This window comes from Aspergillus pseudonomiae (genome assembly GCF_009193645.1).
Source record: "Aspergillus pseudonomiae strain CBS 119388 unplaced genomic scaffold BDV37scaffold_25, whole genome shotgun sequence".
Classification (NCBI taxonomy): Eukaryota; Fungi; Ascomycota; class Eurotiomycetes; order Eurotiales; family Aspergillaceae; genus Aspergillus; species Aspergillus pseudonomiae.
In genome coordinates, this window is record NW_022476017.1 from 34,955 (window position 1) to 61,232 (window position 26,278).

Sequence of the window (26,278 nt, forward strand, 5' to 3'; positions counted from 1 at the left end):
GGTAGGTATAGTAGAGCCCGAAACAGGATATCGAAGACAAGTGGGGGAGCAAAACGGGAGTCAGTACATGTCAAACAGCACAGAGCCTAGTCATGGGACGCGAGGAGTAAAGAAAGATGGCTAAGAGGAAGTAGAATGAGAAGAAAGTAAGACAGACTCAAACATCTGAATATCTCTCATACGGACAGTAGGATAAGTCACAGGACTGGTGAGTTGTATGCGGAAGGAAAGGAATTCCCGTCCCACTCAATATGGCGATGTTACTCGGGGCCAGTGTTGATAAGGTAGAAGGAGGAAAAAAATGTACGGTTAGAAAAGATAAGGACATTAAGAAGAGCACTAGAAATTCAAGGCAAAACCAGACCCGTCAATTCCCTACAGGCGTAGCTCATCAATACCGAAATAAGACGCTCAACGAATATCGGAAACCTGGCAAAAGCCAATTCAAGGTTGAAACGTAACTCAAAGAACGGGAGATTATTCCGCAAGGATACTTTCCCACTGCACTCAACGAGACCCGCTATATGTACGTGGGCCCCAGGAAGCATTGCGCGACTGGTGCCGCGGGGAGCCTGTTTCATTGTTTTGTTGGGAAGATGATTTCTTGGAAGTCGAAGCTACAGACCCTTCGCGAGGTTTTGTGTTCTTTCGAGGCTTATAGCTCGAAGTTCCACGCGGCCGGGGGTTCTGGCTTCCTGCCTTCCTCGGGAGGGCCACCGTTTTCGCAATAATTGTACCTGGGAAACGGATTGAAACCCGTAAATTTCCTGAGCCATCTTTATCATGAAAACCAAATGAATAAGGTTCAACGCTATGAACCTGCATTAGCTTCAGATGCTTAGCTCGTAGTCTCGACTGCGAAGGTGGTGGCGCCGCCTGCCAAGCTGCAGGGGGAGCCCTGGTAGGTACTCGAACAACAGGTAGAGACCCTACTTCACGGTCCTCAAAAATTTCTTCAGTTTCTTCAACCTGCTTAGCAGTTATCTCGCCGTCTCCTATTGGTTGCTCGCCATGTTGGGGAAGTGAGACTGAAACTGCGGCGATATGCAATACGTCCAGGGGTTCTTTGGATGCAGACGTCACGGCCAAGGCAGTCTTCCTCTCAGGCACTGTCTTCTTGCCAAATAGGGTGTTAATTTTCTCCTGCCATGAAGTAGCAGTAGAGACAGGAGGGCGGGGCGGCGCAGCAGCCATAGATGCGAAGGTAGGAGGAGGTTGTGGTGGAGCGATGAGTTTTGGAGGAAGTTTGACAATGGGCCTTGGTGCAGGAAGGTGTACCAAAGGTTTGTTGGTATTGCCTGTGAACACCGGATGAGTTGACATTTCTTCTGGTGGTGGTGGTGAGGGGCTGCGAATAAAATCGCCTTCCGCAAAAGGTGGCTTCTTGTACTGCTCGGATGCCTGTGGGAAGAACCGTGAACTTCGAACTGGAACGCTGCCGAGAGGGCGTGAATTGGCCTCTGTAAATGGAAGAGGACCAACAGGATGATCCAACCCTGGGAGAGGGTTGGGTGGAATCGCTGCGTTGGCATCTGCTGTTCTAGATATACCAACGACCTGTCTTTGCCCGGCTTGGTCTCCAGTCCGTACCTGCCGCCAAGTCTCGTTGAAAGTTACTTGTAGAGAAGATGGTCCCTCGCGCGTAGCGTTCATCTCATTGCGAAGTTTATCATTTTCTTCTGCTTCGCGCTTGGCAGCAACTGTATGGAAATTGTTCCAGGCAACGGTCCCTGCGACACGGTTGTCATGTTGCCATTGATGTTGCGAACTAGGAGGTCCGATAGGACCAGGACGGGCGATGGGATTTAAAGACTCGTATGGTGCGTGTCTAGCTTTAGGGGACGCTATGGGGGATATTGGTGTACTTTCTTGAGGCGAGCGCGAAGGTGTAGAGAACGACTGTGATCCTGGGGCGACAGGGGGCTGATCCAAAACAAGAGGGTTACGCAGAGGAACATCTCTCCCTGGAGGAAACCCTGGAAGACTCTGTTCAAATATGCCATTACCCAAAGTCTTGTCACTGCTAAGAGGTTTCCAAGGGTTCGCTATGGAAGGAGAGGTCCCGACTAATTTGGCATTGGGAGCCCACGGTGGGTACGAACTAGAAGCATTGAGGCCACCCCTCCACTGGGTTGATTGCTCATCGAGCTTGTTCTCTGACAGTTTTTCAGGCGTTTGTTTTTGAGAGTCACCAGGCTGTTGGAGTCCATTCGTTGTGGTAGTATCCGGTTTAGGTTCCCGGGGAGGTGAAGGGGCGCGCCGGGCATTGGCCGTCGGTGAGGACTTTTCGGCAGCTCTTTCCACTAATTTTCTCACAGTGTCGGGATGATGAACCTTCATCATTCCATATTGCTTTGGCTCTCCCGAGGGTTCCGGAACCGGGGGTTTGGGAGGGGACAACGATGTGTGAGTAACACCAGGTGAGGGAATCGTGTCAGGCTTACTACCTTCCAGAGTGTCCTTGCGCTGTGCCTTGGGCTTTTCGGGAGGTGGACCAAGAGCTTCGAGCTTTTGCCGGATCCTTTCTCGTTTGGCAGCTTCCTCCTTTTCTTCTTGCTCTATTCTTCGCTGCCGAGCCTCCATTCTCTTTTCTTTCATAATCCGTTCTTGCATGACAACTGGATCTTCCTGGGGCGCTTGCGGGGTCGCAGTTTGGTTAACAGCATGAGGAACATATGGCTGACTCGTGCCATCAGGTGCACCCTCTTGTACACCGGCTGCACCGCGTTGAGTCCAGGAATGACCGGGGCCACGTCGAGCAGGAGAAGGTTCTCGCAAAGGCGTCTCCTGTTGAGGTACCAAGCCTGGCAACGGGGGCTCAACCATACCGTTGGCCTGCGACCCTCTTCTAATTTCAAATGGCCGTTGGGTTGCGTCAGTTCGACCAATCGACATCCGACGTGCAAAGCTGCCACTTCCTCCACTGACGTTAGATGAAGTGCGTCGACGTGTCCAGTGAATGCCATCCTGTCCACTTGACCTATGTGTCTGAAACGCGGGTGAAGGCTCCGCAGGTCCTGCCTGTTCACCCGGCACTGACCGCTGCAACACGGATGGGGTGCGGAAGCTCTGTTCAGTGCGCCAGGATCCTTTCCTAGTTTCAGATACTGGCTCATAACGACCCGACCGGGAGTTGTATAGCTCACGGATACCAGACTGCGAGTCCTTCCATGACCGATTGAAATCGTCCGCAGCTATCTCCTTCGGATGAGTAACACCGCTATAACGGTCGATTGGAAGTGGTTCTCTGGACGAAGTATGTACCTGAGGTTGAACTTGCACAGGAGGTATAACAGGAGATATTTTCTCAACTGGTGGAAGAGGAGCCCATGGTGACTTCGCTGGGGGTGGTGCCGGACTTGTAGAGAGTGACGGCGACTTCTCGTTAGTGCCTTTAGAAGAAATGCTTGCGCTCTTTGCCTGCCTTTCCGCATTTGCTCCCAGCCTAAGAACAGTGGGGTTCGGTCCAACCGAAGTCGTAGGCTTTGGGACAAATTTGGTAGCCTCTTTAATAGCGGGAACTTGCTCGGGGCGTGGAGGCGGAAAGTCATTTTTGGGTTCCATCGACGGCTTGTTCTCTTGCTTTGTTGCCGCAGTGTGTTCCACTTGGGACAGATTTGTCTTCGTTCCGTCAGTCCATTCAATTGTTTCCGGCGCCCAGTCGTCTTCATCATCATCAATATCGGCCCACTTTGCCTCTGTTCCACCGCCATCTTCTTGAATACGCGACGTCATGTGGATTCCATACTGCTGCTTAAGCTCTTCGTCCGTCAAGTGTTTCGGCGGAGTCTGCTGGATCGCTAGACACAATTCAAAATTAGCGGAGACTTCAAGAGTCAATCATTACTGCCTTACGTCGATTCTTATTCCAGACTTGATTTGGGTCGGGCCCACTTCCAGCTGGCCTCGCCGCACTCGTCCCTGTTTTCGATAATGAATCGCGTAGACTGCTAGTAGTTTTCGCGACCAAGCGTGGTCGTGAGCTTTGCAACGGTACACCCAGCGGGGTGGTTGAAGACGGAGCTAAGACCGGTTAGACTTCTATTTGGCGTGACACCTTGTACGGACAAATACCTTTCTCGGCAATCTTAGCTGTCGAAGGCGTTCCTGGAGCTTTGGGTACTGAAAACTTTGCGAAGGAGACTGGCTTGAATGATGTCGGCCTCTTTGTTGAACTTGCACGCGAGTTAAGTCTGCTCTCCGTTCGACTGGCGTCGGATTCTGAGCCACCTTGGGAAGCCGTATCCTCTCCAAAATCAGAACCTGATGCTACTCCATTTAATTCAAGCGCCCTTGTCGCCACTGGCCCAGGCCCTTGCCTTGAAATATCCTATGTCTGATTCAGCAGGGGGACATTATAATGCCCAGGTAACCAAGACTCACGGTCGTCGATTGTTCCGTATCCTTCCCAGTAGCATTCTTTTCACTGTATGTCTCAGATAAACTCGTATCATGCGTACCTTGTTCGGCGTTCGTGATTGTTTCGAGCTGCGTAGTTGTTGCGGTATATTTGATCTCCCCCACGTCCCCTCCGGCAGGTTTCTTGTCGTTGGTGCTCGCAGGAACGTCGGAAGGCGAAGGCTCGCCGCCCGACAGGGTTTGATTTACCACATCGTGGCTGCTCTTCTCTGCCATAACAATTCTCGAGTCTGTGAGGCCAACAGGTTGCGACATCTGTTAGACAAGCGTTCTGAAACTGTAAACACTGAAACAAGTGGCGACTATAAGGTTGAACTCATGGCTAAACTTGAAGGAACGGTCTGAGAAGTACCTATTGTCAGGTATCGAGAATCGCCACGGTCGAACTATTCGCTCAACTGCCTGAGCCGTGAAAAGCTCCAAACGACCAGGTGGACAGCGGAGAATGTCGTAGGTAGAGAACAAGAGATGAAGCTCGGCGAAACAAGGTCGGGCGGGCGGGAAATTCTAGTGGAAGAGTGAGAGCAAGCAGCCCAGTTAGTCCCCAAAGGGAAGTTCAACAGTAAAGTGGTGCTTCTCAGGTTGATGTGATCGGGTGATGGCAGCAGTCATGGACGGATGGGCGGTTCAGGTTGAGACTAAGGGTGGCTGTTTTCGGTTAGCGTGGGACAAGTGAAGTACTCCATAAAGCAAACCTTTGTGGCTGGACCTGTTGCGGCCGATATGCACTCACATTCACTTCGTTAGTATGCCGTTGTTTTCTTATTACAGGTAGTGATATTGAGAACTATTGAAATAGTGGATACGTGATAATTTATTTTTATATTTTTGGTCTTCTTCTTTTGGGGCTAGATTTCGTTTCTTCCTTTCAATTTTAGTTTATTATACTTTTGTCACTAACACCATTTTATAGCATGACTAAAGATCGTTCCATGAAGTAGCGCAAGATGATTCATTGTTATTTTAGTCATCCGATGTATGACACACTTTAAATGATCTGGAGACAATGATGAGTCACTACTAACTAGGAATCTGTGAAACATAATAAGCTTGAATGTGTTCTACATTGCCTTCATTCTAGGTCAGCGGTATATACACGAATCTTCCGCGCCCCTCAAGTCATAGCGAGAAAATTTAGTGGGGGTGGTTCTTGTGGTGACCTAGAAATGTGTTAGATTCTCGACGTCTATATTATGGTATTGAAAGGGAAGCATACGGAGGTGGAAGTAGTACTCCATGCTGTAGCCGAGGAGGAGAATACCACCGATGGCGTGAGCGAGGGCTATATGATTATCAGCGCATGCTATGTATACTTTTAGGAACGTGAGTGTCTACTTACGAGCAGCAGAGGGGTTCTTGCCGAAGTAACGAGCCTGGTAGCGGCCAATAAGACCGGTAGGCTTAACTTCAGGGGCCGAGCCACGGGGAAGGCGGGCATAGAAGTTCACAACGCGGTCCATACGGGCAGCATCCTTGGCAGCACCAATCGCCTTTCCAAGTGTCAGTGTAATACAGTAATGAGAGGGAGAAACCGTATGCTACGGTGTCCCGAGCCGCATTGAAAAAAGAAATTGTTCCGAGCGGAGCGACTTCAGTGGCTGTCGGGGAGCATGACGGTAGGGGAAGGGGATCTCACGTTAGGAGAGGCAATCTACAGACGAGTCAATATCGATTGTTCAGAAGATTTCCATCGGTTCTGTTCTCTTCGTGGGTTCTTCTTACCTTGGGAGGGATCAGGGTCGAAAGACCTCGGCGAGTGATGTAGCTCATCTTGTGTGACTAAGTCGGGTTAGAAAGCTTTGAAATTCACGCCAATAAAGATTTAGATAGACGGTATCCATCTCATGGACATCTCTCTTACCTTGATACAAGCAAGTGGACTGAGATGATGGCTAATGGCAGAGAGAAGGAAGTGCCAACAGAAAGCGGGTTGTCGGATGAGCGGTTCCTAACGCAGGGAGCCTCATGTTGCGCTAACCGGATTTGGAATCGTCTTTAACGACCGGCAACTTGCCGCATACCTCACCTGGCGATTGCACTTCCTCAGCCTCTTGTTCTGTCCAGCCAACGAGGGACACAATTGCCATAATGTCACTTTTCAGAGCAGGAAATCTCGCCTGCTTCCGAGCTGGCAGGCTTGCTGCGCCTATCAATGCCCGTTTCCTGTCCACCAACACCGGCCAAGGCGACCCTTCCGTGAAAACCAGCCCTGCTGATGCCCCGGCGGTGCCTCCCAAGGACAGCTCGTTAATCCGCCAGGAGAGCCCTGCTGAGGCAATGGCTCGCCACCAACCGGATTACGAGGCCACAATTGATCACGGCACCTCGTAAGGGACTCTACATAACGCCAGGAGCGATTTGGCTGACAGAGACGTAGGAAATTCTCCCCAGTGCCCAAGCGTGTCATGGATGGAAGCGAGCCCGGCGACACCGTCCCTGCTGCTGTTCTTTCTGGTGCTCCTACCGACCTCCAGGCTCGTACTGTCAGGTATAGATGCAAACTTCGAACATCCATTTCAAACGCTAATTATGTCATTTAGGATCTACCGCCCCTCGAAGCCCGCCACACAATCTGGTACCTGGCATCAGCACCACTGGAGGATGGATTGGGATGTGTTACAGAAGGGCCACCGCTGGGAGAACCCTCTGATGGGTTGGCAATCGTCTGCTGATAATATGCAGGGTACTAATCTGAAATTCAAGTCCAAGGAAGATGCCATTATGTTCGCTCAGAAGCAAGGCTATGAGTATTTTGTTCAGGAGCCAAATGAGCGCAGATTTGTTCCTAAGGCTTATGCGAACAACTTCGTTCACGAACCGAAGAAGATCAAGCACATCAGGACCAAATAATCGATTACATCAAGTGTATCTTGTACATAACTCCAGACTTTTTACTCTTTCGCAATTGTTTCTCAGGTTTTCTATAACTCTTTAATGTGTTTCCAATGCCCATATACCGAAGGCTTAGTTCCCCACGATCCAGGGCAGTACGGTTCACTGGGCAGGGGAGCACGTACTTGTAGTTCTTCCTGGATCGATTTCGGTTGGTGCTACTCCCAATGATCGAGAAAGCTATCTAGCCAGGTCTTCCCAAGAATTTCATGGCTACTGGCGTTTTGTATTAGCTCGATTGAGGAACGCCGTTCGCTTTACCTATAAACATAGCAGGGAAGCTCGTTAGCGTCAAGAGAAAGCGAGCATTCACCAGCACGTCTTTATTTTGGGGGGGGGAGGTTTCCTTAAAGGGAAAATGTTCTTCTGTTCCATCAGATCTGCGGATGACGTAGTGTGTGTGTGTGTGTGTGCATATAACTGCCTCATAAGATAGACTTTTCTATATGGATTCACCCAATGCAAATGTCTTACAAGATTATCTGACATACTTATGTACGAATTGCACTTCCTCGTAAGCATTATAACAGACAACATTTCGCTATACCAAACATGTGAACTCTGGCCATACTCCTGAACTAAAAAAAAAAAAAAAGACGGGGAAAAAAATTTGAGTCCCTCGTGACCATAATTATCTCAAGTTGTCTCTATATTGCAAATCCATCATGATTTAGTCAAAGAAAGGGTACACAATGTATATGTTGTAGTCTCCCCTTAGACACCATACAAAGATAGGTAAATTCCCAAGCTCCACATCGATGACCTACAAACTCTGCAAAAAACATTTGCCTAGAATTCCGGGAAAGAATGAAACTCTTGCAAGTTCCGGTACTAAGTCTCAAGTTAGAGAAGATCTTAAAGTACCTGACCTTTTCCCTTTTTTTTTTCAGGTCTAGTTGCGGCTGGACAACCCCGCCACCCCACCTAAAATTTATTATCTGGTGAAGATAAGATCGAAAATTTACAGTTACTCACTCGGTGATCCAACACTTTCTTTTACCATCGGAATATCTTGAAAATACACAGACTAGATATATAATGGCATCTACTGCAGTTGATCATCCTGAGGGAGTGGATGAGACCATCCTGACTCTTCGCAAAGTTCTTGTCAATGAGTCTGAGCCGCTTGCTCGCCGATTCCGCGCCCTGTTCTCCTTGAAATACATTGCTTGTTTGCACCCGCCGACCGAGAAGACACTGCCTGCGATCCAGGCCATCGCAGCGGGATTTACATCGTCATCGGCCTTACTGAAGCATGAGCTCGCATACTGCTTGGGTCAGACTCGTAATCCAGATGCAGTCTCATACTTGCTGGAAGTGGTGAAGAACACTGAACAAGATGCAATGTGTCGCCATGAAGCCGCAGAGGGTCTTGGTGCTCTGGGGTTTGACACCAGTCTGGATGTCTTGAAAGCTTTGCGGGATGATGAAAAAGAAGAGGATGTCATTAGAGAGACATGTGATATCGCCGTCGACAGAATTCTCTGGGAGAATTCGGAAGAGAGGAAGAGCGAGAAACTGAAGCCTAGGTACTACAACCGTTTCTATACCCCTATCTCCGCAAACTTTTCTTCTGGGGAAATTCTTCTAATTGTATTCTTTCTTCAATGCAGTGATTTTACCTCGATTGACCCAGCCCCACCACTCCCAATGGCGTCCAGCCAGCCTTCTATTTCCGACTTGGAAAAAACATTGCTCGACACAAAGCTCCCTTTGTTCCAAAGATACCGCGCTATGTTTGCTCTGCGCGACCTTGCCTCGCCCCCCGATCTTCCTACAGCTGTCGAAGCTGTTGAAGCATTGGCTAAAGGACTCAAGGATCCGTCTGCTCTCTTCCGCCATGAAATTGCCTTTGTGTTCGGTCAGCTCTGCCACCCGGCGTCTGTTCCTAGTCTCACAGAAACCCTCAGCGACCAGAAAGAAATGGGTATGGTAAGACACGAGGCTGCTGAGGCTCTTGGTAGCTTGGGTGATGTTGAAGGTGTGGAGGACACCCTAAAGAAGTTCCTCAACGACCCAGAGCAGGTGGTGAGAGACAGCATTATCGTGGCTCTAGATATGGCGGAGTATGAGAAGAACGGGGAGATGGAGTATGCGTTGGTGCCGGATTCAGCAGCCCCGGCTGCTGTATCTGCTGCTTGATAGATTTTCGGCAAACTAAAAAAGATTATAGTGGCTTAATTGATACTCGCTTCATAGATGTACAGCCGCGAACCCAAAATAGAAATCTTTTCCGATGTTTAGTTGTTTTGTGTCTCCCTATAAATCGAATATTAGCATCATGCGTGAATGACCATAACAGCAAATGGACGTAGAGTCACATACTTGTAACCACAAACGCAAGTGTAAAAGACCGTGCTTCCTTCGTCTGCACTGCGCAATTGCACGGTTGTGAAGTACATCTCTTTCCTGCCACATCTCGCGCAAGTATGTTGTGTAAGAGCTTCTGTCCTTTTATCTGCAGCTGTCAAGTTCTGGACTGCAGATCGTTTTGCCCTCAGTGTCGAAGGGAAAGCACTCGCTTTGGATTCAGAAACGATAGTTTTAGGGACAATGTCTGAAAGGAAAGTGAGATTAATATGAGCCAGGCAGAGCCTTCTCGGAGTGAAATGAATTTACCTCGATTACGAGCTCCGCAGATGCTGCAGACGATGAGTTTCGTAGGGTCACCAGACGACTCATCTAATAAATTTCCGCAGTCATTGCAGAATATCAAGGACCCAATTGCAGACATTTTGACAAGTGGTGACTTTAAATAAACCTGTAGTTGGGGGGGGGTATCTGGAGCAATTAGTTAGTACTACTTTTTTTTTTCTTAGGCTGGTTGGCTGTCGGAAAGAATTCCCAGAGCACGGGCCACTTCGAAATGGACATACATGATTAGTGCCGGGCGGTCAGAAACGGCAGCGGCAAGAGACCCGTGCCTGGCATGATAATAATTATTACATTGTTTTTATCGTGAAGTATCTCAAGAAGACAAGATATCGGACGGGGATGGAATTTGAGTCTTTTGCTTGAAAGCCATGTCTCCAGTAGGAGCATGTCATTTCCTTCTTTTCAAATCGCCTGGGTCCTCAACTCCAATCCTCCCTTAACGAAAACCCCAGTTCATCATGGACCGCAACTGGCATCCGGCCGTTCAGGTCGTCATCAATGGCCACCCTCAAGCGCAGGCTCACACTTCTGGTGGGCCACCACAGCGCCGGGACAAGCCATTATCTGTGGAAGAGGCTTTGCAGTACTCACCCATGTCCAGTTCTCCGATATTCGGCCTAGGTGATTTGATATGGAACCTAATGGGACATGGTAACCGCTAGCTGATACACGATTCTTTGTAGATTGCATACTGCGTCCTGATGTTGGCCGACCCCCTAATACTACCTCTATCAACCATATCCTTCAATCCGGCCGTACTACTTTGACCGAACTCAATGGCGAAGTTTCGTCTGGGCGCGATGAGTCGAGCCTGTTAGAGACATCTCGAGAATATCTGCAACAGTTGCTGGATGGTGACCAGTTAACTGAGTTGTAAGCGGCTCCCATACCTCTCAATTACGACATAAAACTCATAATCCCTCAGCAAATTCAAAATTCCTATAACCTCTCGTAATGATCAGCATTCCCTCCCCACTACTTCCAGCGAACATACTTCCAGTCGCAGCAATCTGGGCTCATTCACGAGGATGATGCTGGAATCGACAGATATAGCATTTCGCTGTAAGGTTGGACTATTCTAACCACTTCGTTGATAGACTGACATGTCACAGACCCCACGCCATCACAAGCCGAGGATGAGAAACGCTCTCAAAAGGCTATTTCCTGGAATTCGAAAGCCCATGCAGCAATCAAGTCGACACCTGCATCCTACAATCAACATAATCATATGTCGAGCAACTTATCTGTAGTAATTCCAATCAAACCGATACCTCCCGATGTTGATGACCGTGCTGTTTCAAAGCGGAGGAAGCTCAATATTGATGGGGACGATAACATTGCGGCAATCCGACTCAAGGACCAGAAAGAGGAGGCAGACGCTGCTCTAGTGAAGCTTCAGGACTTACTTCATGAGATATTCGAAGCTGAGGATCAACTAGAACCAGGCATGGCGTCTGCTACAACGGCTGAGCACCCCAATGCGGTATTTTCGGGCGCCCAGGCGCTTGACATCAGCGGATCACTTTTGTCTTCGGATGCCCACAGTCGTCTTCAGAAGGCTATCCGGAAGGTAGTGGGGTTCAATAGACTTCAGGATATCCCATCGGACTATTTGAACAGGATTCAGAAGCTTTGTGAAAAGCCCGTCATTGCTGCACAATCGCCTGATTTGAGATTAGAGGATCCTTCCAACGACTCCGAAGCCCAGGAATGGCTGAAGAAGATAGATGATATGCACAATGCTCTTCTTGCTGTAGGTACCCTATTACTGACCATGTCGGGCTCTCAGACGGAACGGGACCTTTGCCCTGAGGATCTGATTGAAGCCATTCCGAACGTTCTCAATCAAACATTCGACCACTGTGTTATCCCTGCTGTAGAAGCTCGACCCGGTGGGAAAGAGGCCCGTCATTTTGAGTTCTTCTCTGCCCAGAAGCGTGTTATCGGGGGATTGATTCAGCAAAGCAAAAAGGCTCTTGCGCTTTTCGCCGATTTCCTTGCACGGATAGACGTGTCTGAAGGGACGGTCACAGCGGCTGAATTTTTTGCTTGCAAATTGATATTTGTAGAAAATTCTCACACGGAGAAGGATTCTGCAGTGGGATTCCAGAAATATGAGTCCGTTCGACGCGGAGCTATGGATGTCCTTGCCAAAGTATTCTCCAAATACCCCGCTCAGCGCCCATTTATCTTGGATGAGATTTTAGTTTCACTGGAAAAACTGCCGTCAACCCGGCAAAGTGCGAGACAGTTCAAGCTCGCTGATGGCAAAAATATCCAGCTTCTAACGGCATTGGTCATGCAACTGGTTCAAACAACTGCTCTAGATGTACCGATATCACGTTCATCAAGAACGAAATCTAAACTTCCACCTTCAGGTGACGAAGAAGAAGAGGGAGAACAGCTGGATGATGCACGCAGGAGGGAAGATGATGACGAGTCCGAGTTGACCATGGAACAGTTAGCTACGAAGGTCAATCGCCTCTACGATAATGCCGTTCGCAGTGCTCAGTATATAGTGAAGTTTATTGTTCAACGAGCAATGACATCCACCAAAACGGGTGATCAGCCGTATCGGAACATCCTTGATTTGTTTACCGAGGATTTGATCGGCGTTCTAGGATCAACAGACTGGCCTGCCGCAGAGTTACTTCTCCGCATAATGGCCTCTCATATGGTTGGCATTGCCGACTTAGATAAGAGTCCTGCTACTGCGAAGAGCATGGCACTTGAGCTCCTCGGTTGGATGGGATCTGCGATATCAGATCTTATTGTGACTGCCCAGCATTTACTTCCCACAATGGAAGAATCTGACAGTGAGCTGACTGACTATCTAAAACAGTTATTTGAAGATTACTCTGGCCGGGCCCTCCATCCCCAAGATCTTGTTGTCGCAGAAGGCCCCTACCGGATGACTCTGGAATATTTTCTTCAAGTTCGTCACCTGGACGATTGGCAGCTCACTAGTGCTCGGGGTTACTATCTGGCACAGTGGGCAAAGTCTTTCTGTTCAGTCTATTATAATGCAGACGAGAGAGAAGATGTCACTTATGATGATATGACTGAAAACCTTGTCGATATTTTTGCAAAATTGTTTTCTGACCCACTGTGGCTGGAAACCCACAAGTAAGTGACGCGTGAATTGCTTGTCGCTGATTCGACCCTAATACGTTCAATAGGCATTTTAACAATGTATCCGCTGCACACGGAAGATTCTCATACATAATGACCGTTCTAAACTCAAGCTTTTGTAAAGCTTTCGATACGATTTTGAAAGTTCTACTCAATTCTATTGCCAGTGACCAAGCCAAGGTTCGGAGTCGCAGTTTGAAAAGCGTTATCTACATGCTTGAGAAGGACCCGAGCCTTCTCGATAGGGACACATCAGTGATGCGCGTTATTCTTCGATGTGCCACCGATGCATCTCCTATGGTGCGTGACTCTGCGCTCTCTCTGATTGCGAAATGCATTTCCCTCAAACCGAAACTTGAAGAAGATGGCTGTCGGAGTATATTGACTTGTGCTGCTGATCCAACCGCCGGTGTAAGGAAACGGTGCATTGGTTTACTTAAGGATATCTATCTCAAGACCTCACGTACTGAGCTGAAATTAGCGATTCTGGACAGTTTTCTTCAACGAACTGGAGATCTCGAAGAGAGTGTCTCCACTTTGGCGCGTCAGACTTTCGAAGAGATCTGGTTGGCCCCTTTCTACGAGCTTGTTGACTCGGCTCAAGATGGTCCTAAATTAAAGGTTGGCTTGGGGGAACGAGTGACACTATTTGTTAGCTTGGTGCAGCGCAGCGAGACAGCGCTCGAAACACTCGGCGGGTGTCTCAGGAAAATTTTGTCCGACAGCTCTAAATCCTCGTCTTCAAACTTCAAAGTATGCAAGGCAATGGTCTCGACTATGTTCGAAAAGTTGGTGGAGGATAGCGATGCAGGCAAAGAATTCCAGCAAGCTCTCCTGCAGACAATAACTGTGTTCGCAAAGGCAAACGCGAAGCTATTCCGCCCCGACCAGTTGGAGACTCTTCACCCTTATATTGGACATCTCGAGACTGCGGAAGATCTCTTCCTCTTCCGATCCGTGGTTGTGATTTATCGATGCGTTCTACCATACCTCTCCTCTGCTCATAACACTCTCTTGAAGGAAGTACAAAATGACCTGTTCAAAAGCGTTGCCAAACTTGCTCGCTCAGAACTGAATGAAGTGATGGCCTGTCTTTGGACTATCAACGGGGTTCTGCAGAATACTGACAGACTCGTAAAGCTTACCATTTCTGTGCTCAAGCCAATACAACACTACAAGAACATTGACCTTTCTGACAATGCCAACATGGCTGTACTAGCTCGAGCTAAAAGTTATATCCGGATTGCGGGTTGTGTCGGACGACATTGTGATCTCGAAAAGTATGAACCACATTTCAAAAACGCTTTCCCGTCTTGGAACGGCGGATCAGTAGCTGGTTTAATGGTCAATTCGATCATCCCATTTACCCTTCCGAAACAGCCACTCGAGCTAAGAGTAATGGCTCTAGAGAGCCTTGGCTCTATCTGCCAGTCCTGGCCTGCTCAATTCAGTCGAGATGAATCGAGACGGGTATTGTCCATGGTTTTCAAGGAGGATAACCCGAGTCTTCAGAACATTGTCTTGCGGGCATTTGCAGATTTCTTTGCAATGCACGAAGGTAAAGCTGAAAAATCTGTTTTACCCTCAGCCGAAGCTTTGGACCAAGAAAGTACTACGAGGTTAGGCGGCTCGCTGAAGGCCAGCGATAATGATGGGGCAGCTGCATTGATTGCTCAGCATTTCCTTCAGAATATGCTTCGAGTTGCGCAATCACGACAAGATTCTTATGCTCTAACCGCTATCGAATTGATTGCTAGTATTAACCGCCAGGGGCTTGTCCATCCAAAAGAATGCGCAGGCGTATTGGTGTCACTGGAGACTTCCACTGTTCCCTCCATCGCTAAAGTTGCGTTTGAGACACATAAGATGCTCCATCAGCAGTATGAATCTATGTTTGAAAGAGAATACATGCGAGCCGTTCAGGAGGCCTTCTATTACCAACGCGACGTCGTCGGAGATTCGACCGGTGCGCTGAGCCGTCCCTATGTTGCCAAGTTGGCACCATTGTTTGAGATAATCAAAATAAGTAACAGCCGGTATCAGAAGAAATTTCTTTCAAACCTCTGCGCAAAAGTTAATTTCGAGCTCAAGAAGCTTGATACCACTGGAAATCCACCAGAGCATCTTTTGCTAGCCCGCTTTGTGGCTCATAATCTCGCCTTCTTTGAGTATGCCCAACTTTCTGAGCTTGTACCGACTATTGGCTGTATGGAGCGAATTGTGGCTTCTACTGGGACGGCTGTAGCCCATGCCATTGAAACGGAACTCTTTTCTACATCTAAGCTGGAGCTGCCGCAAGGGGAGGGAGTCGCTATGCCCACCGCAGACCCTCCATCCCATCTGGTGCCCCTGCAGCAGATCAACCAACAAGCCCTGCGGCAGTTGGCTACAGCAGCGGCGGCGCTTTCGATGCTCTGGGAGGCTCGCACGTACCTCCGCCGCGTCTACGGCGTGACCGCCCACGTTCGGAACAAGGAGGCTAAAGCTGCATCTAAAGAACTGAACAAGTCGGCCACAAAGGTGCATGGTGTGACTGGCGATAAATGCTGGGACGCTATCAATCGTAACATGATGTCCTTGGATAGTGAGGAGAACATGGTTAGCAAGTGTCGAGAGTTTGCCACATTGCTTGCCATTGATGATGAATTCAAAGTCGACGATGACATGGATGCGGAGGGTGACGATGGTGTTACTGATATGGACGACCCAGCAGCTCTTGGAAATCCTAGTGGGCCACGTCCTATGAAACGAAAGAGCTCCATGTCAGGGCAGAATCCCACAAAGAGGCCCCGGGGCAGAAAGCCTGGATCAGGCAAGAAAAGAGCCAGCACAGAGTCTGATGCTGAGTCTGATTGGAACTGAAGGAATCGCGTGCTGTTGTTGGCTACCCGGCGTAGTCAACATTTATACTTTGGTTGTTTATTGCATAGACCTCGCATATGGGATTGGGCTGGCGTTGGGGAATACACGGTTTGTTTTTCTAATTCCCAGTGACATGATATTTCTTACTCTTCGGAAAGGCGTGACTGGACGTCTTTATATTCCATTTTTTCCTTCTGATCTCTTTTACTATGTCTTCTACCATGTTATTGGGGTGGTTATCCATACGTTGGCGGCGCACGTCATATAAGGTCAAAGGTTATCATTATGAGTTGTTACCACTATAATGTACTACCTAAATTGCGGTCCTGTGCGGTACTAGTTGCTGTCTGCAAGACTTGCATGTAATATTTTTTTTCTAGTATATTCTTCTCCCGAATGATACATGATTTATGTCTCTGACGAGGTAGTTCGCAAATTGTCGCGTAATTTGAGGTCATTGCGTTAGGTAAACAGACCCTTTAATGAGTTAGCAGATCGAAAGACCAAGCCGGCAAAGGATCCGAGCGGGGCCAGGACCTATATAAAAAGGCTTAGTCCGAAGCATGACGTAGCTTCGGTGAACAACAACACCCAAAACTATTCCATTCCGTCTTCCGTCTTTAATTATCTTCCCCTTGGGCCTCCCCCAGATTTCTCCCTTTCTCCCTCTCTGTTGTTGGCCGATTTCTAGTTCACTCGCTATTTGTCTTACATCTCAATCGCTTAACCTGACCATCTCACATTTACTGTTCCCGCTGTGCTGAGCAATCTGTAGCCATCAATCGTCACCCTGCACGCCATGAGCGCGGTGTTGCTCCGGAGTCGACCGGACCAAACGGCGCTGAGGAGAATTGGGCTTTTGTCGAGTCGTCTATATTCCTCAAAACCCTCAGGATCAACTAGGCTTCCTACATCTCGAGCTCTTCCCTTTGGTCAAAATTCGGTACCGCAATGCCTAGCGTCGCGTGCGTTCTTCAACAGTCACCACTCGATCCGACACCAATCAACAGTGCCGGAATCAACTGAATCTCCACAAAAGTCCTCTTTCCGGAATGCCTTCCTCAAGACTTTTGCCTATTGTGGATTCTTTATTGTCATGAGCGGTGCTGCAGTGGTAGCATTCTTTATCTACGATGCGACCACGTACCGTGAACAATCAAGTGCTGAAGATATTCCGGTCTCGGAATTGGCTCTGAATCCCCGACATGGTGGCCCTAAGAACTTGCCTGTTGCAGATGTGCTTGTTGGAGATTATGACTCGGAGGCCATGACGGAACAGAAGGACAAGCCGAGACTGGTGATCCTAGGCACAGGCTGGGGCAGTATCGCTCTTCTCAAACAACTGAATCCCGGTGACTACCATGTGACGGTCGTTTCGCCTACCAACTATTTCCTATTCACTCCTATGTTGCCCTCGGCAACTGTCGGCACCCTTGGGTTAAGGTCGCTCGTTGAACCAGTTCGACGGATCGTTCAGCGAGTCAATGGTCACTTCTTGAAAGGCGAGGCGGTAGACGTTGAATTCTCTGAGAAGCTAGTTGAGGTGTCCCAGGTCGATGCCAATGGGCACAGGCAAAACTTTTATGTTCCGTATGACAAACTTGTAATTGGTGTTGGTATGTCTGGAGTTCCGGTGGCCCTTTCCCACCAAACAACTTTGTTCACTAACATCTCTGTAATTCAGGCTGTACAACGAATCCACATGGTGTCAAAGGGCTTGAGAATTGCCACTTCCTAAAAACTATCGACGACGCTCGCCAGATCAAGAATCAGGTGTTGGATAACATGGAATTGGCCTGTCTACCGACGACCAGTGACGAGGAACGCAAACGTCTACTTTCTTTCGTTGTTTGTGGCGGTGGTCCAACTGGTGTTGAATTTGCAGCCGAGCTGTTTGATTTGCTCAATGAGGACCTGCTCTACTCCTTCCCCAAGATCTTGAGAAATGAGATCTCTGTCCACATCATCCAAAGTCGTACTCACATCCTGAACACTTACGATGAAGCTCTTTCTAAGTATGCTGAGGTGAGTCGATTATGTCCCCATACGCATGGCCATGTCAAACCTTATTAACTAATGCAGGCTCGTTTTGCTCGTGATCATGTTGATGTCTTGACCAACTCCCGAGTGAAAGAAGTTCGCGATGATAAAGTTGTGTTTACTCAAATGGAGAATGGCAAGCCTGTACTGAAGGAAATCCCTATGGGCTTCTGCTTGTGGTCAACGGGTGTCGGTAAGTGTATCCAACCCCTTGTTGTATGCTTCATTTAAAAGCTCATCGTTTCCCTAGCCCCGGCCGAAATTTGCCGGAAGCTCTCGGCCAAGCTTGATGCACAGAACAACAAGCACGCTTTGGAAACCGACTCACACCTCCGTCTCATCGGGGCCCCACTGGGTGATGTGTATGCTATTGGAGACTGCTCCACAGTTCAGAACAATGTGGCCGACCACATCGTATCCTTCTTGCGTACAATCGCCTGGGAGAAAGGCAAGGACCCAGAGAAGCTGCATCTCACGTTCCGCGAATGGAAAGATGTCGCCACCCGGGTGAAGAAGCGTTTCCCTCAGGCATCCAACCATCTTCGCCGGCTAGATAGGCTCTTTGAACAGTACGATAAGGATCATTCTGGCACTCTCGAATTCGGCGAACTCTCTGAACTTCTTCACCAAATTGACAATAAACTCACATCCCTGCCTGCCACTGCCCAGCGTGCCAACCAGCAAGGCGAGTATCTGGGTCGCAAACTTACCAAGATTGCCGCCGCGCTTCCCGGCATGAGGGCCAACGAAATCGATCACGGGGACCTCGATGAAGCCGTCTACAAGGCGTTCAAGTACAAGCACCTTGGTAGTCTAGCCTACATCAGCAACGCTGCCGTCTTCGATTTTGGAGGAATGAACTTCAGCGGTGGTGTTCTCGCCATGTATTTGTGGCGTAGTGTGTACTTTGCCGAGAGTGTCAGCCTGCGTACCCGTTGTATGCTTGCTATGGACTGGGCGAAGAGAGCCTTGTTTGGAAGAGGTTAGTTTCCATGTCCATTTCCATTTCCTGAATGTTTGACCTATGATACATTCCGATACTAATGAGCTTATTTGTCCCAGACCTCATGAGTTTCTGATTTTTTAGCTACAGTAAACCGCCCTAGCGGCGGTATCTGCTATAAACTATCCGGTGGCTTTTCTTCTTTTTTGTTTTCTAAAATACGCTTTGGATATACCTGTTTCGTGATCTGTTTGCATTTCCAATAGATACCATTTTGTGATGGTTACTGGTATTGGCTGGATCCTCTTTGTATGCTTTGTTTGTTCTGTACTTCGAGGATATTATATTGTTGTATTTATCTCTTCAGGAATATCTGTGGACCTATTCTAGCATAAACGTTCTTCTCGTATTGTGATATAAGTGTACTCCGTGGAGCTCATCTTATCCCAGTTCAGAAAGATATATAGCCTCGGTATCTGTTTCTCACGCCGTCCCGCACACCACGGTAGGAGATATATATATCCCTCCTCAGAAGTACAACGTTTCGACGAGATAATATGTGAGGGAAGAAGGAAAAACAAAAAGAAAATAAAAAGAAAAATGAGGACAAGGGCAATTGTTCGCCCCGTGATAGTTTAACCTCCTTCGACGATTATATCGTCACCATGATCCAATGCTATTGAGTGCTTGCCTCTGGCTTGGAAACTTATAATGCCATAATGATGTGCATTGCATGTAAAGAGTACACCGAGCTAATCGGTCTTTGGCTAACATCAACTAACAAATTGTATCATCATTGCCGCACATTGTGGCTTTGTGGAATGAGTCGGGTTCAACGCCGCACATTCCTTCCATACTACATGACTAGGTTGTTGGATGCAAGAGGAAAGATCGAACTGATACTGCAAAGTATGTGAGACTGAGGTCTAATTATAAAGTCTTGGTATTAAGGTGAGGTTGCTACAAAAGTATAGAGGTAATTGTCTTGGCCAATGTGTATCTGCGCCAAGTACCTTGCCATCGCTGACAACGCCGGAGGTAACAGTCATAAGAATGGGTCGTGATATCGCACTACAGGATTAGCCGAGCCCGCTGGCCAAATCTATTAGGAGATCATTGGATCAACGTCTCCGTTATTGGCCATCAGGGTATCGTTAGTGGCGCCGTTATGACCCTTGGTGTTATTATCGTTGAGGCCCAAGTCTAGTTTCTCTGGGATATCCTTCTTAGCCTCACGGGCCTTTTGTTCCGCCCAGGCACGCAACTTGACAAGGTTGCGCAATCGGGCTTCTTTACGAGCGCCCTGATTATGCAGGATGGCTTCGTTCACGCTAGTGGCTATATCTTTACGCAAGTCAGGATGTAGAAGAGGAGCTAGAGCAGGTGTAAGGTTCTCAGTGGGGAAGATGAGGAGCGCCAGCGTCCTCTCAAGATCTTCCAAGAACTGAGGGTTTGTGGGTGCCCGGGGTGCGAGTTGCGATGTCGCGAACTCAAGGGCAGGAGTGATATCCCCATCAGGTTCAGATGTGCACGAGCGAATCAACTCCACAAGTTGCAAGCGTAGCAGTGCAAAATGCAGGGGAGGATTTTCATCCAAAATCTATACCAGTCGAGTCAGCACATATTCTCGAAATGTGAGTGGTGACAATGACAATAACAATAATGTTTTGCTGCTCATACTGAGGACTGAAGATGTTTGTTTTTCGTCAAACCTCAAAAGAGGTTTTACGAGTGGTGCATGAAACTTGGTCTAATCATAGCAAAGGGCGATGGGGGTAGAGACAGTGGAGCGAGAAATTTCTTACCTGTGGGTTGAGCTCATTGATCTTTTCGATGGCAGCTTTGATATCCCCCGAGTGAATGGCAGTGCGAATTTCTACTCTTTCTTGAATAGCCTCTACATCTGCCCTGGGTTGGATGTTGGCCTCTAAAGCGAACTTCTTCGCAGCAGCTGGATATCCATTGGTGATGAGGTAGTCCATAACAAGATAGTTAATGTCACTACAGACGAGATGTTAGTCAAATCTGTGATCGAGTCGATAGACCAAAGGCATGTAGCAAAGGCGACCATTTCAGAAAGACAAGTTAAATATGTTCTCCTCAAGTGATTTCAGAGAGATTCCCAACTTGATTCAAGGTGCATCATTTGGACCGACGGTGCCGGAAAGGGCGGGAAAAAAGAATGGGAGACTCACGTCTTGGACGGCTTGACCTCATCGACCTTCCGCTCAAACTGGTGCCATGTTGGCGTTGTTGTCGAGGAAGTGGGAGACATCTGCTTCCGTTAAAACCAAGCGACCACGCACGCACAACACGTCGGGAGGCATACGTAATTAGCAGAAGCCATGGTTTTAGAAGTACTGGGATATGGCAACACTCAATTGCTGTAGTGTTGCTGGATTGGCCGCCTGTGAAGATGGGGAGCTTCGCAGACGGGAGCCATGAGTATGTTGGGAAGAAAGAGGAGTGAAGAAAGAAGAGGAGAAAAAAAGAGGAGGGAAGCGGCGGGTTTTAGGTCACGTTGATAGCTAGCTAAGAGACTAGTGTTAGCCGCAAGCGAAGGTCACGGACCACCCTAAGCTTAATGTGGTTAAGACCCAACCGACTAGGACGTTTAGCCTTTTAGGGTATTGCTGCGAGTGACCGACAACTGATTATTCCTCTTATCAGTCCCCAAGCGCCAAAACGACGCTGGGTGCTTGCTTCGTACTCTCAGTATTTTATGTGTATGATCTGAAAGTATTACACTACTCCGTGTCGGCAACCTAAATCTTCGGTGAGGTCCTAATCATGGAGTCGATCTCACCCGTATTCTCGTCGGGCACGGAGCAGCGGTACTCTCCACCATGGGAGGACTTGAGTATCATCGGTATCGCTGGTAGCTCGGGCTCCGGCAAGACTTCTGTGGCAATGGAAATCGTGAAGTCACTCAACCTGCCGTGGGTTGTGATTCTCGTAATGGTAACAATACACTTCTTCTGTTCAACATTAGAGTTTAATACAATATCAAGTGAGCTTGTGTCTCTAACGCTACTTGTATAGGACTCATTCTACAAGAGCTTGACACCAGAGCAACACGCCAAAGCGCACAATAACGAATTTGACTTCGACTGCCCAGATGCCTACGATTTTGATGCCCTTGTGCAGACCTTGAAGGATCTAAAGCAAGGGTACAGTAGCCCACTTGTCATAAACTGTCACATCAAGCTAGGGAAATGCGGCCCAAGGCTAACGAACATGCCATAAAAGAAAGAAGGCAGATATCCCCGTTTACTCATTTGCCGACCATCAGCGCCAACCACAAACAACTACGCTTTACTCCCCCCATGTGATAATTCTGGAGGGTATCCTTGCTTTACATGACCCGAGGGTGCTGGATCTTTTGGATGTCAAGGTATGCCTTTGTACTTTGTCAACGGCGTTTCTGAATGCTCACTTTTATCCTATTAGATATTTGTTGAGGCGGATATGGATATCTGCTTGGGACGCAGAAGTGGGTAATTTTCATGACATTCAAAACGGTACTTCTCTAACGCAAGAGGAGTTAGTCATGCGAGACGTTAAAGAGCGAGGAAGAGATATTGAAGGCATCATCAAGCAGTGGTTTACTTTTGTTAAGCCGTCATATACGAGGTTCGTTGAACCACAACGGTCTATATCGGGTAAGTCGAATACACCCACCCCTCGAGAAATTCTTTCTGACCTCAACCTTCAGACCTTATCATCCCCCGTGGCATTCAGAATATCACAGCTATTGGTAGGCAACTTCTATGGGTTTCCCAACGTCGATACTAATCTTTTAGACATGGTTGTGAAACACATTCAACGGAAACTTGATGAGAAGTCCGAGAAACACAGAGCCGAGCTAGACCAACTACGCAAAATTGCATCGGAACTGCAGCTCTCGCCTAACGTCATGGTAATGCCTTCGACATCTCAGTTTGTTGGCATGAACACGATCCTTCAAGACCCAAAAACGGAGCAAGTCGACTTCGTCTTCTACTTTGATCGGCTCGCTTCCTTGCTCATAGAGAAGTGAGTCAATTGCGCACGCGACACAGAACGCGCCCCCACAAAATCACCCTTAAACTTTGTGTTCCCTTGATTCCTTCCATTATGGCATGACAGAATCGATACGGATGACTGACGCATAGCAGGGCCTTGGACTGTACCTCGTATGTTCCAGCTGGAGTAGAAACACCACAGAAGACTACCTACCAGGGCTTGAATCCGGAAGGTATAATATCTGCTGTTGCAATTTTGCGAGGAGGCTCTTGCCTCGAGACCGCCCTGAAGCGCACTATTCCCGACTGCATTACTGGTCGCGTGCTCATTCAGACCAATGCGCAGAATGAAGTACCAGAGTTACACTATTTGAAATTACCGGAAAACATACAGAAGCATACCACAGTTATGCTACTTGACCCCCAGATGTCCACCGGAGGAGCTGCCTTGATGGCTGTTCGGGTGTTGGTTGACCATGGCGTGGAGGAGCATAAGATTGTCTTTGTGACATGTGCCGCAGGAAAGATTGGGTTAAAGCGTCTCTCAACAGTATACCCGAAGGTTAGAGTCATCGTAGGACGGATTGAAGAGGAGCAAGAGCCCAGATGGATGGAAAGGAGATATTTTGGCTGTTGAGGTGATTTGGATGTAGATACGGTTGGGCACATGTTTGGCTGTATCTATAATCAAACTGTGCAAGCTGGGAACCATCGCTCTAGAGAGTCATGGCAGAATATATATAACGTCAAATGAATGAATACCACTATAACTATATCCTTCTGCCACCATAACTGAGCTTCGGGCGAACGTGATTGTTTTGAGTTCAGATCTGCCATACTACAGCCAGTACTAGTACTATGTGCGAGTGCACGGACCACATCCAAGACCGCCGAAGAATCTTTGGTTCCGCCGCCGCAAAAGAAAATTATCCTTATCACTTTTTATCAACACAAGAAAAAGTCAAGGCTACAACCAAACAGCCTTTCACTGTGTTTTTAATTCCCCTGTTAAATATCTCATTTGTTCTTTTCTTATAACGTCCCATCACAATGCCAGACCAAAAGAAAAGCAAAAAGAGCGGCGGCGCCAAAAGGCAAGCCGACTCTGTCATCAGTATGCGCCCTCGTCTCTTCTACGCTAAAACGACCATAACTAACAATTCTGCCTGGGTATAATAGCCGATCCTCGTTTCGCCAATATTCAAACAGATCCTCGTTACCGTCTACCTAGCAAACGGCAGACACATGTGAAACTCGACAAGCGTTTCGCGCACATGCTGCACGACAAAGACTTTTCTCGGAATGCTGCAGTCGACCGATACGGACGGAAGCTCGCCCGCGATGATACGAAGAAGCAGCTGGAGAGATTCTACCGACTTGAGGGGGACGAGGAAGACGAGGAAGACGAGGAACACATGAGTGTGGCTGACGACGATGAGGTCCTCAAAGAACTTAAGAAGGCGGATAAGGCTAGTGGCACTTACGATCCCGCGCGTGATGGAGGCTTTTCGTCTTCGTCCTCGGAAGAGGAGAGCTCCGACGAAGAGGAGGATGAGGATGATGAATTTGGCGCGGGCGAGGAGCTTGAGTTTCCGGATAAACAACAGAGCGGCGTCCCCACAGGTGATGTAACAGAACGGATTGCGGTGGTGAATCTGGACTGGGATAATATACGGGCAGAGGATTTGATGGCCGTATTCTCTAGTTTTGTTCCTGCTGGTGGACGGGTACTGAAGGTTTCTGTCTATCCGAGTGAATTTGGAAAAGAGCGCATGGAAAGAGAGGAGACGGAGGGCCCTCCTAGAGAGATATTTGCTGCGAAAGACGATGATGAGTTTGAAGGTTTCGAAGACGACGACTCAGATGTTGACTCAGATGAGGAAGAGGAGGAGATTAAAAAGTCAATGCTGAAGGAAGACAAGGGCGAGGAGTTCAACTCTACGGAACTACGAAAGTATCAATTGGAGCGACTACGCTACTACTATGCTATCTTGACTTTCTCGAGCAAGGATGTGGCGAAGCACGTCTACGATTTGGTCGATGGTGCTGAGTATCTGTCGAGCGCAAACTTCTTTGACCTTCGTTTCGTCCCCGACGACACCGACTTTTCCGATGATAAGCCTCGTGACGAATGCAAACGGATTCCAGATGGTTATCAGCCTAATGAATTCGTGACCGATGCGCTGCAGCATAGCAAAGTTAAGTTGACCTGGGACATGGAAGATAAATCACGAAAGGAAGCTCAAGCACGGGCGTTCCGAGGTAGCCGAAAAGAAATTGATGAAAATGACTTGAAGGCTTACCTCGCCAGCGATAGCTCCTCTGAGGACGAGGACGAGGACGGCGGAGTGGAAGTTGTGGATACTACAAATGATGGCGGCGGAAGTTCTAAGAAAATCTCTAAGAAAGAAGATGAGAGACAGCGTATGCGCGCTCTCTTAGGGCTGGGTACGGAGCCAGCACCTTCCTCTAAGTCCGACGGCCCTGTTGGCGAAATGGAAGTCACGTTTACCTCGGGTCTGGCCGGCGGCTCCAACAAAGACAGCATTTTTGAGAATGAGCCCGAGAAAGACGAGACTACGATTGAGAAGTACATTCGCAAGGAGCGTGAGAGGAAGAAGCGGAGAAAGGAGAAGTTGAAGGCGTCCAAGAAGGGCGACACTGAGGCCGATGAACAGGATGATGCACCTGAACCAGAAGAGAAGCCCCAGGAGGAAGATCTGGGCTTCAACGATCCATTCTTTGACGACCCCTCTGGTAAGGAATCCGCTGCAGCTCGCCGCAAAGAGGAGAAACGGAAGAAGCGGGAGGAGCGTGCTGCAGAGGAAGCTGCAGCCGCCGCTAAGCGAGCCGAGCTCGAGCTGTTGATGATGGATGATGAAAACAAGAATATCAAGCACTTCGACATGAATGAGATCGAAAAGGCAGAGAAACAAGCCCGCAAAAAGGGCAAGGGCAAAGGAAAAGGCAAGCAGGCGGCACAAGTGGTGGACGACTTCCAAATGGATGTCAGCGACCCGCGTTTCGCTCGTTTGTTCGAGAGCCACGAGTTTGCTATTGATCCTACCAATCCTCGCTTCAAGGCGACATCTGGTATGAAGCAATTGCTGGAAGAAGGACGTAAGCGACGTAGGAACCGGGACGACCGTGCGGACGAGGAAGAGGTCAGCCGCAACGATCAGAAGAAGACGAAGAAGCAGAAGAAGAGCGAATCCACTGAAGGTGGATCAGAGGATCTGAAAAAGTTGGTGGACAAAGTGAAGCGGAAGACACAGAAGAGTTGATTGGTTGTATGATTAAGGCGAAGATCACCAAATTTTAGGGCAAACAG

The 26,278-nt window shown here is 48.4% G+C and overlaps 9 protein-coding genes across 9 annotated transcripts; 5 read left to right on the top strand and 4 right to left on the bottom strand.

Annotated features, from left to right (window-relative positions):
* Nucleotides 1-507: 507 nt before the first annotated feature.
* BDV37DRAFT_282063 (uncharacterized protein) lies at nt 508-4,674 on the bottom strand (the record flags this gene model as incomplete). Its single annotated transcript, XM_032086954.1, has 4 exons — nt 508-3,800; nt 3,856-4,023; nt 4,075-4,330; nt 4,384-4,674. The coding sequence occupies 4 exons, from the start codon at nt 4,672-4,674 to the stop codon at nt 508-510; spliced, it is 4,008 nt and encodes a 1,335-aa protein (XP_031942428.1).
* A 626-nt stretch (nt 4,675-5,300) lies between these two features.
* On the bottom strand, nt 5,301-6,305 carry BDV37DRAFT_245751 (F1F0 ATP synthase subunit f). Its single transcript, XM_032081684.1, has 6 exons — nt 6,281-6,305; nt 6,142-6,198; nt 6,056-6,070; nt 5,759-5,909; nt 5,636-5,701; nt 5,301-5,579 (listed from the first exon to the last, which is right to left on the bottom strand). Exons 2-6 carry the CDS (start codon nt 6,187-6,189, stop codon nt 5,554-5,556), a joined length of 306 nt encoding a protein of 101 aa, XP_031942429.1. The 5' UTR covers nt 6,190-6,198; nt 6,281-6,305; the 3' UTR covers nt 5,301-5,553.
* Nucleotides 6,306-6,312: 7 nt separating this feature from the next.
* Nucleotides 6,313-7,370, top strand: BDV37DRAFT_245753 (ETC complex I subunit). Its single transcript, XM_032081685.1, has 3 exons — nt 6,313-6,746; nt 6,797-6,907; nt 6,960-7,370. Exons 1-3 carry the CDS (start codon nt 6,508-6,510, stop codon nt 7,267-7,269), a joined length of 660 nt encoding a protein of 219 aa, XP_031942430.1. The 5' UTR covers nt 6,313-6,507; the 3' UTR covers nt 7,270-7,370.
* A 780-nt stretch (nt 7,371-8,150) lies between these two features.
* On the top strand, nt 8,151-10,125 carry BDV37DRAFT_245754 (deoxyhypusine monooxygenase). Its single transcript, XM_032081686.1, has 4 exons — nt 8,151-8,838; nt 8,923-9,570; nt 9,637-9,868; nt 9,931-10,125. Exons 1-2 carry the CDS (start codon nt 8,350-8,352, stop codon nt 9,451-9,453), a joined length of 1,020 nt encoding a protein of 339 aa, XP_031942431.1. The 5' UTR covers nt 8,151-8,349; the 3' UTR covers nt 9,454-9,570; nt 9,637-9,868; nt 9,931-10,125.
* BDV37DRAFT_97293 (DNA-directed RNA polymerase I core subunit RPA12) lies at nt 9,503-10,125 on the bottom strand. The gene is made up of 3 exons (XM_032091518.1): nt 9,931-10,125; nt 9,637-9,868; nt 9,503-9,570 (listed from the first exon to the last, which is right to left on the bottom strand). The coding sequence occupies exons 1-3, from the start codon at nt 10,043-10,045 to the stop codon at nt 9,552-9,554; spliced, it is 366 nt and encodes a 121-aa protein (XP_031942432.1). The 5' UTR covers nt 10,046-10,125; the 3' UTR covers nt 9,503-9,551.
* A 172-nt stretch (nt 10,126-10,297) lies between these two features.
* Nucleotides 10,298-16,432, top strand: BDV37DRAFT_245756 (putative sister chromatid cohesion protein Mis4). Its single transcript, XM_032081687.1, has 5 exons — nt 10,298-10,587; nt 10,650-10,839; nt 10,892-11,028; nt 11,079-13,092; nt 13,146-16,432. The coding sequence occupies exons 1-5, from the start codon at nt 10,425-10,427 to the stop codon at nt 15,958-15,960; spliced, it is 5,319 nt and encodes a 1,772-aa protein (XP_031942433.1). The 5' UTR covers nt 10,298-10,424; the 3' UTR covers nt 15,961-16,432.
* Nucleotides 16,433-16,759: 327 nt separating this feature from the next.
* BDV37DRAFT_270855 (putative NADH-ubiquinone oxidoreductase 64 kDa subunit) lies at nt 16,760-19,079 on the top strand (the record flags this gene model as incomplete). The annotated part of the gene is made up of 5 exons (XM_032084624.1): nt 16,760-17,576; nt 17,645-17,985; nt 18,043-18,193; nt 18,251-18,982; nt 19,063-19,079. The coding sequence occupies 5 exons, from the start codon at nt 16,760-16,762 to the stop codon at nt 19,077-19,079; spliced, it is 2,058 nt and encodes a 685-aa protein (XP_031942434.1).
* Nucleotides 19,080-19,954: 875 nt separating this feature from the next.
* On the bottom strand, nt 19,955-21,595 carry BDV37DRAFT_97406 (uncharacterized protein). Its single transcript, XM_032091519.1, has 3 exons — nt 21,139-21,595; nt 20,749-20,944; nt 19,955-20,543 (listed from the first exon to the last, which is right to left on the bottom strand). Exons 1-3 carry the CDS (start codon nt 21,216-21,218, stop codon nt 20,049-20,051), a joined length of 771 nt encoding a protein of 256 aa, XP_031942435.1. The 5' UTR covers nt 21,219-21,595; the 3' UTR covers nt 19,955-20,048.
* Nucleotides 21,596-21,733: 138 nt separating this feature from the next.
* On the top strand, nt 21,734-26,231 carry BDV37DRAFT_270856 (pre-rRNA-processing protein ESF1; the record flags this gene model as incomplete). The annotated part of the gene is made up of 7 exons (XM_032084625.1): nt 21,734-21,904; nt 21,986-22,113; nt 22,193-22,287; nt 22,492-22,605; nt 22,747-22,978; nt 23,101-23,459; nt 24,127-26,231. The coding sequence occupies 7 exons, from the start codon at nt 21,734-21,736 to the stop codon at nt 26,229-26,231; spliced, it is 3,204 nt and encodes a 1,067-aa protein (XP_031942436.1).
* Between the last annotated feature and the right edge of the window lie 47 nt (nt 26,232-26,278).

Bases quoted from the DNA above. Each gene is read 5' to 3' on its own strand.
- BDV37DRAFT_245751 (XM_032081684.1), bottom strand. From the start codon at position 6,189: ATGAGCTACATCACTCGCCGAGGTCTTTCGACCCTGATCCCTCCCAAG. The intron at 5,702-5,758 runs GTAAGTAGACAC...ATAATCATATAG, and splicing joins CAAGAACCCCTCTGCTGCTC to CCCTCGCTCACGCCATCGGT. The intron at 5,580-5,635 runs GTATGCTTCCCT...ACACATTTCTAG, and splicing joins GGAGTACTACTTCCACCTCC to GTCACCACAAGAACCACCCC.
- BDV37DRAFT_245753 (XM_032081685.1), top strand. From the start codon at position 6,508: ATGTCACTTTTCAGAGCAGGAAATCTCGCCTGCTTCCGAGCTGGCAGG. The intron at 6,747-6,796 runs GTAAGGGACTCT...ACAGAGACGTAG, and splicing joins ACAATTGATCACGGCACCTC to GAAATTCTCCCCAGTGCCCA. The intron at 6,908-6,959 runs GTATAGATGCAA...TATGTCATTTAG, and splicing joins CTCCAGGCTCGTACTGTCAG to GATCTACCGCCCCTCGAAGC.
- BDV37DRAFT_245754 (XM_032081686.1), top strand. From the start codon at position 8,350: ATGGCATCTACTGCAGTTGATCATCCTGAGGGAGTGGATGAGACCATC. The intron at 8,839-8,922 runs AGGTACTACAAC...TTTCTTCAATGC, and splicing joins AGAGCGAGAAACTGAAGCCT to AGTGATTTTACCTCGATTGA.
- BDV37DRAFT_97293 (XM_032091518.1), bottom strand. From the start codon at position 10,045: ATGTCTGCAATTGGGTCCTTGATATTCTGCAATGACTGCGGAAATTTA. The intron at 9,869-9,930 runs GTAAATTCATTT...CTTTCCTTTCAG, and splicing joins CTGCGGAGCTCGTAATCGAG to ACATTGTCCCTAAAACTATC.
- BDV37DRAFT_245756 (XM_032081687.1), top strand. From the start codon at position 10,425: ATGGACCGCAACTGGCATCCGGCCGTTCAGGTCGTCATCAATGGCCAC. The intron at 10,840-10,891 runs GTAAGCGGCTCC...ATAATCCCTCAG, and splicing joins GGTGACCAGTTAACTGAGTT to CAAATTCAAAATTCCTATAA. The intron at 11,029-11,078 runs GTAAGGTTGGAC...GACATGTCACAG, and splicing joins GACAGATATAGCATTTCGCT to ACCCCACGCCATCACAAGCC.
- BDV37DRAFT_97406 (XM_032091519.1), bottom strand. From the start codon at position 21,218: ATGTCTCCCACTTCCTCGACAACAACGCCAACATGGCACCAGTTTGAG. The intron at 20,945-21,138 runs GTGAGTCTCCCA...TCTCGTCTGTAG, and splicing joins GAGGTCAAGCCGTCCAAGAC to TGACATTAACTATCTTGTTA. The intron at 20,544-20,748 runs GTAAGAAATTTC...CGACTGGTATAG, and splicing joins TCAATGAGCTCAACCCACAG to ATTTTGGATGAAAATCCTCC.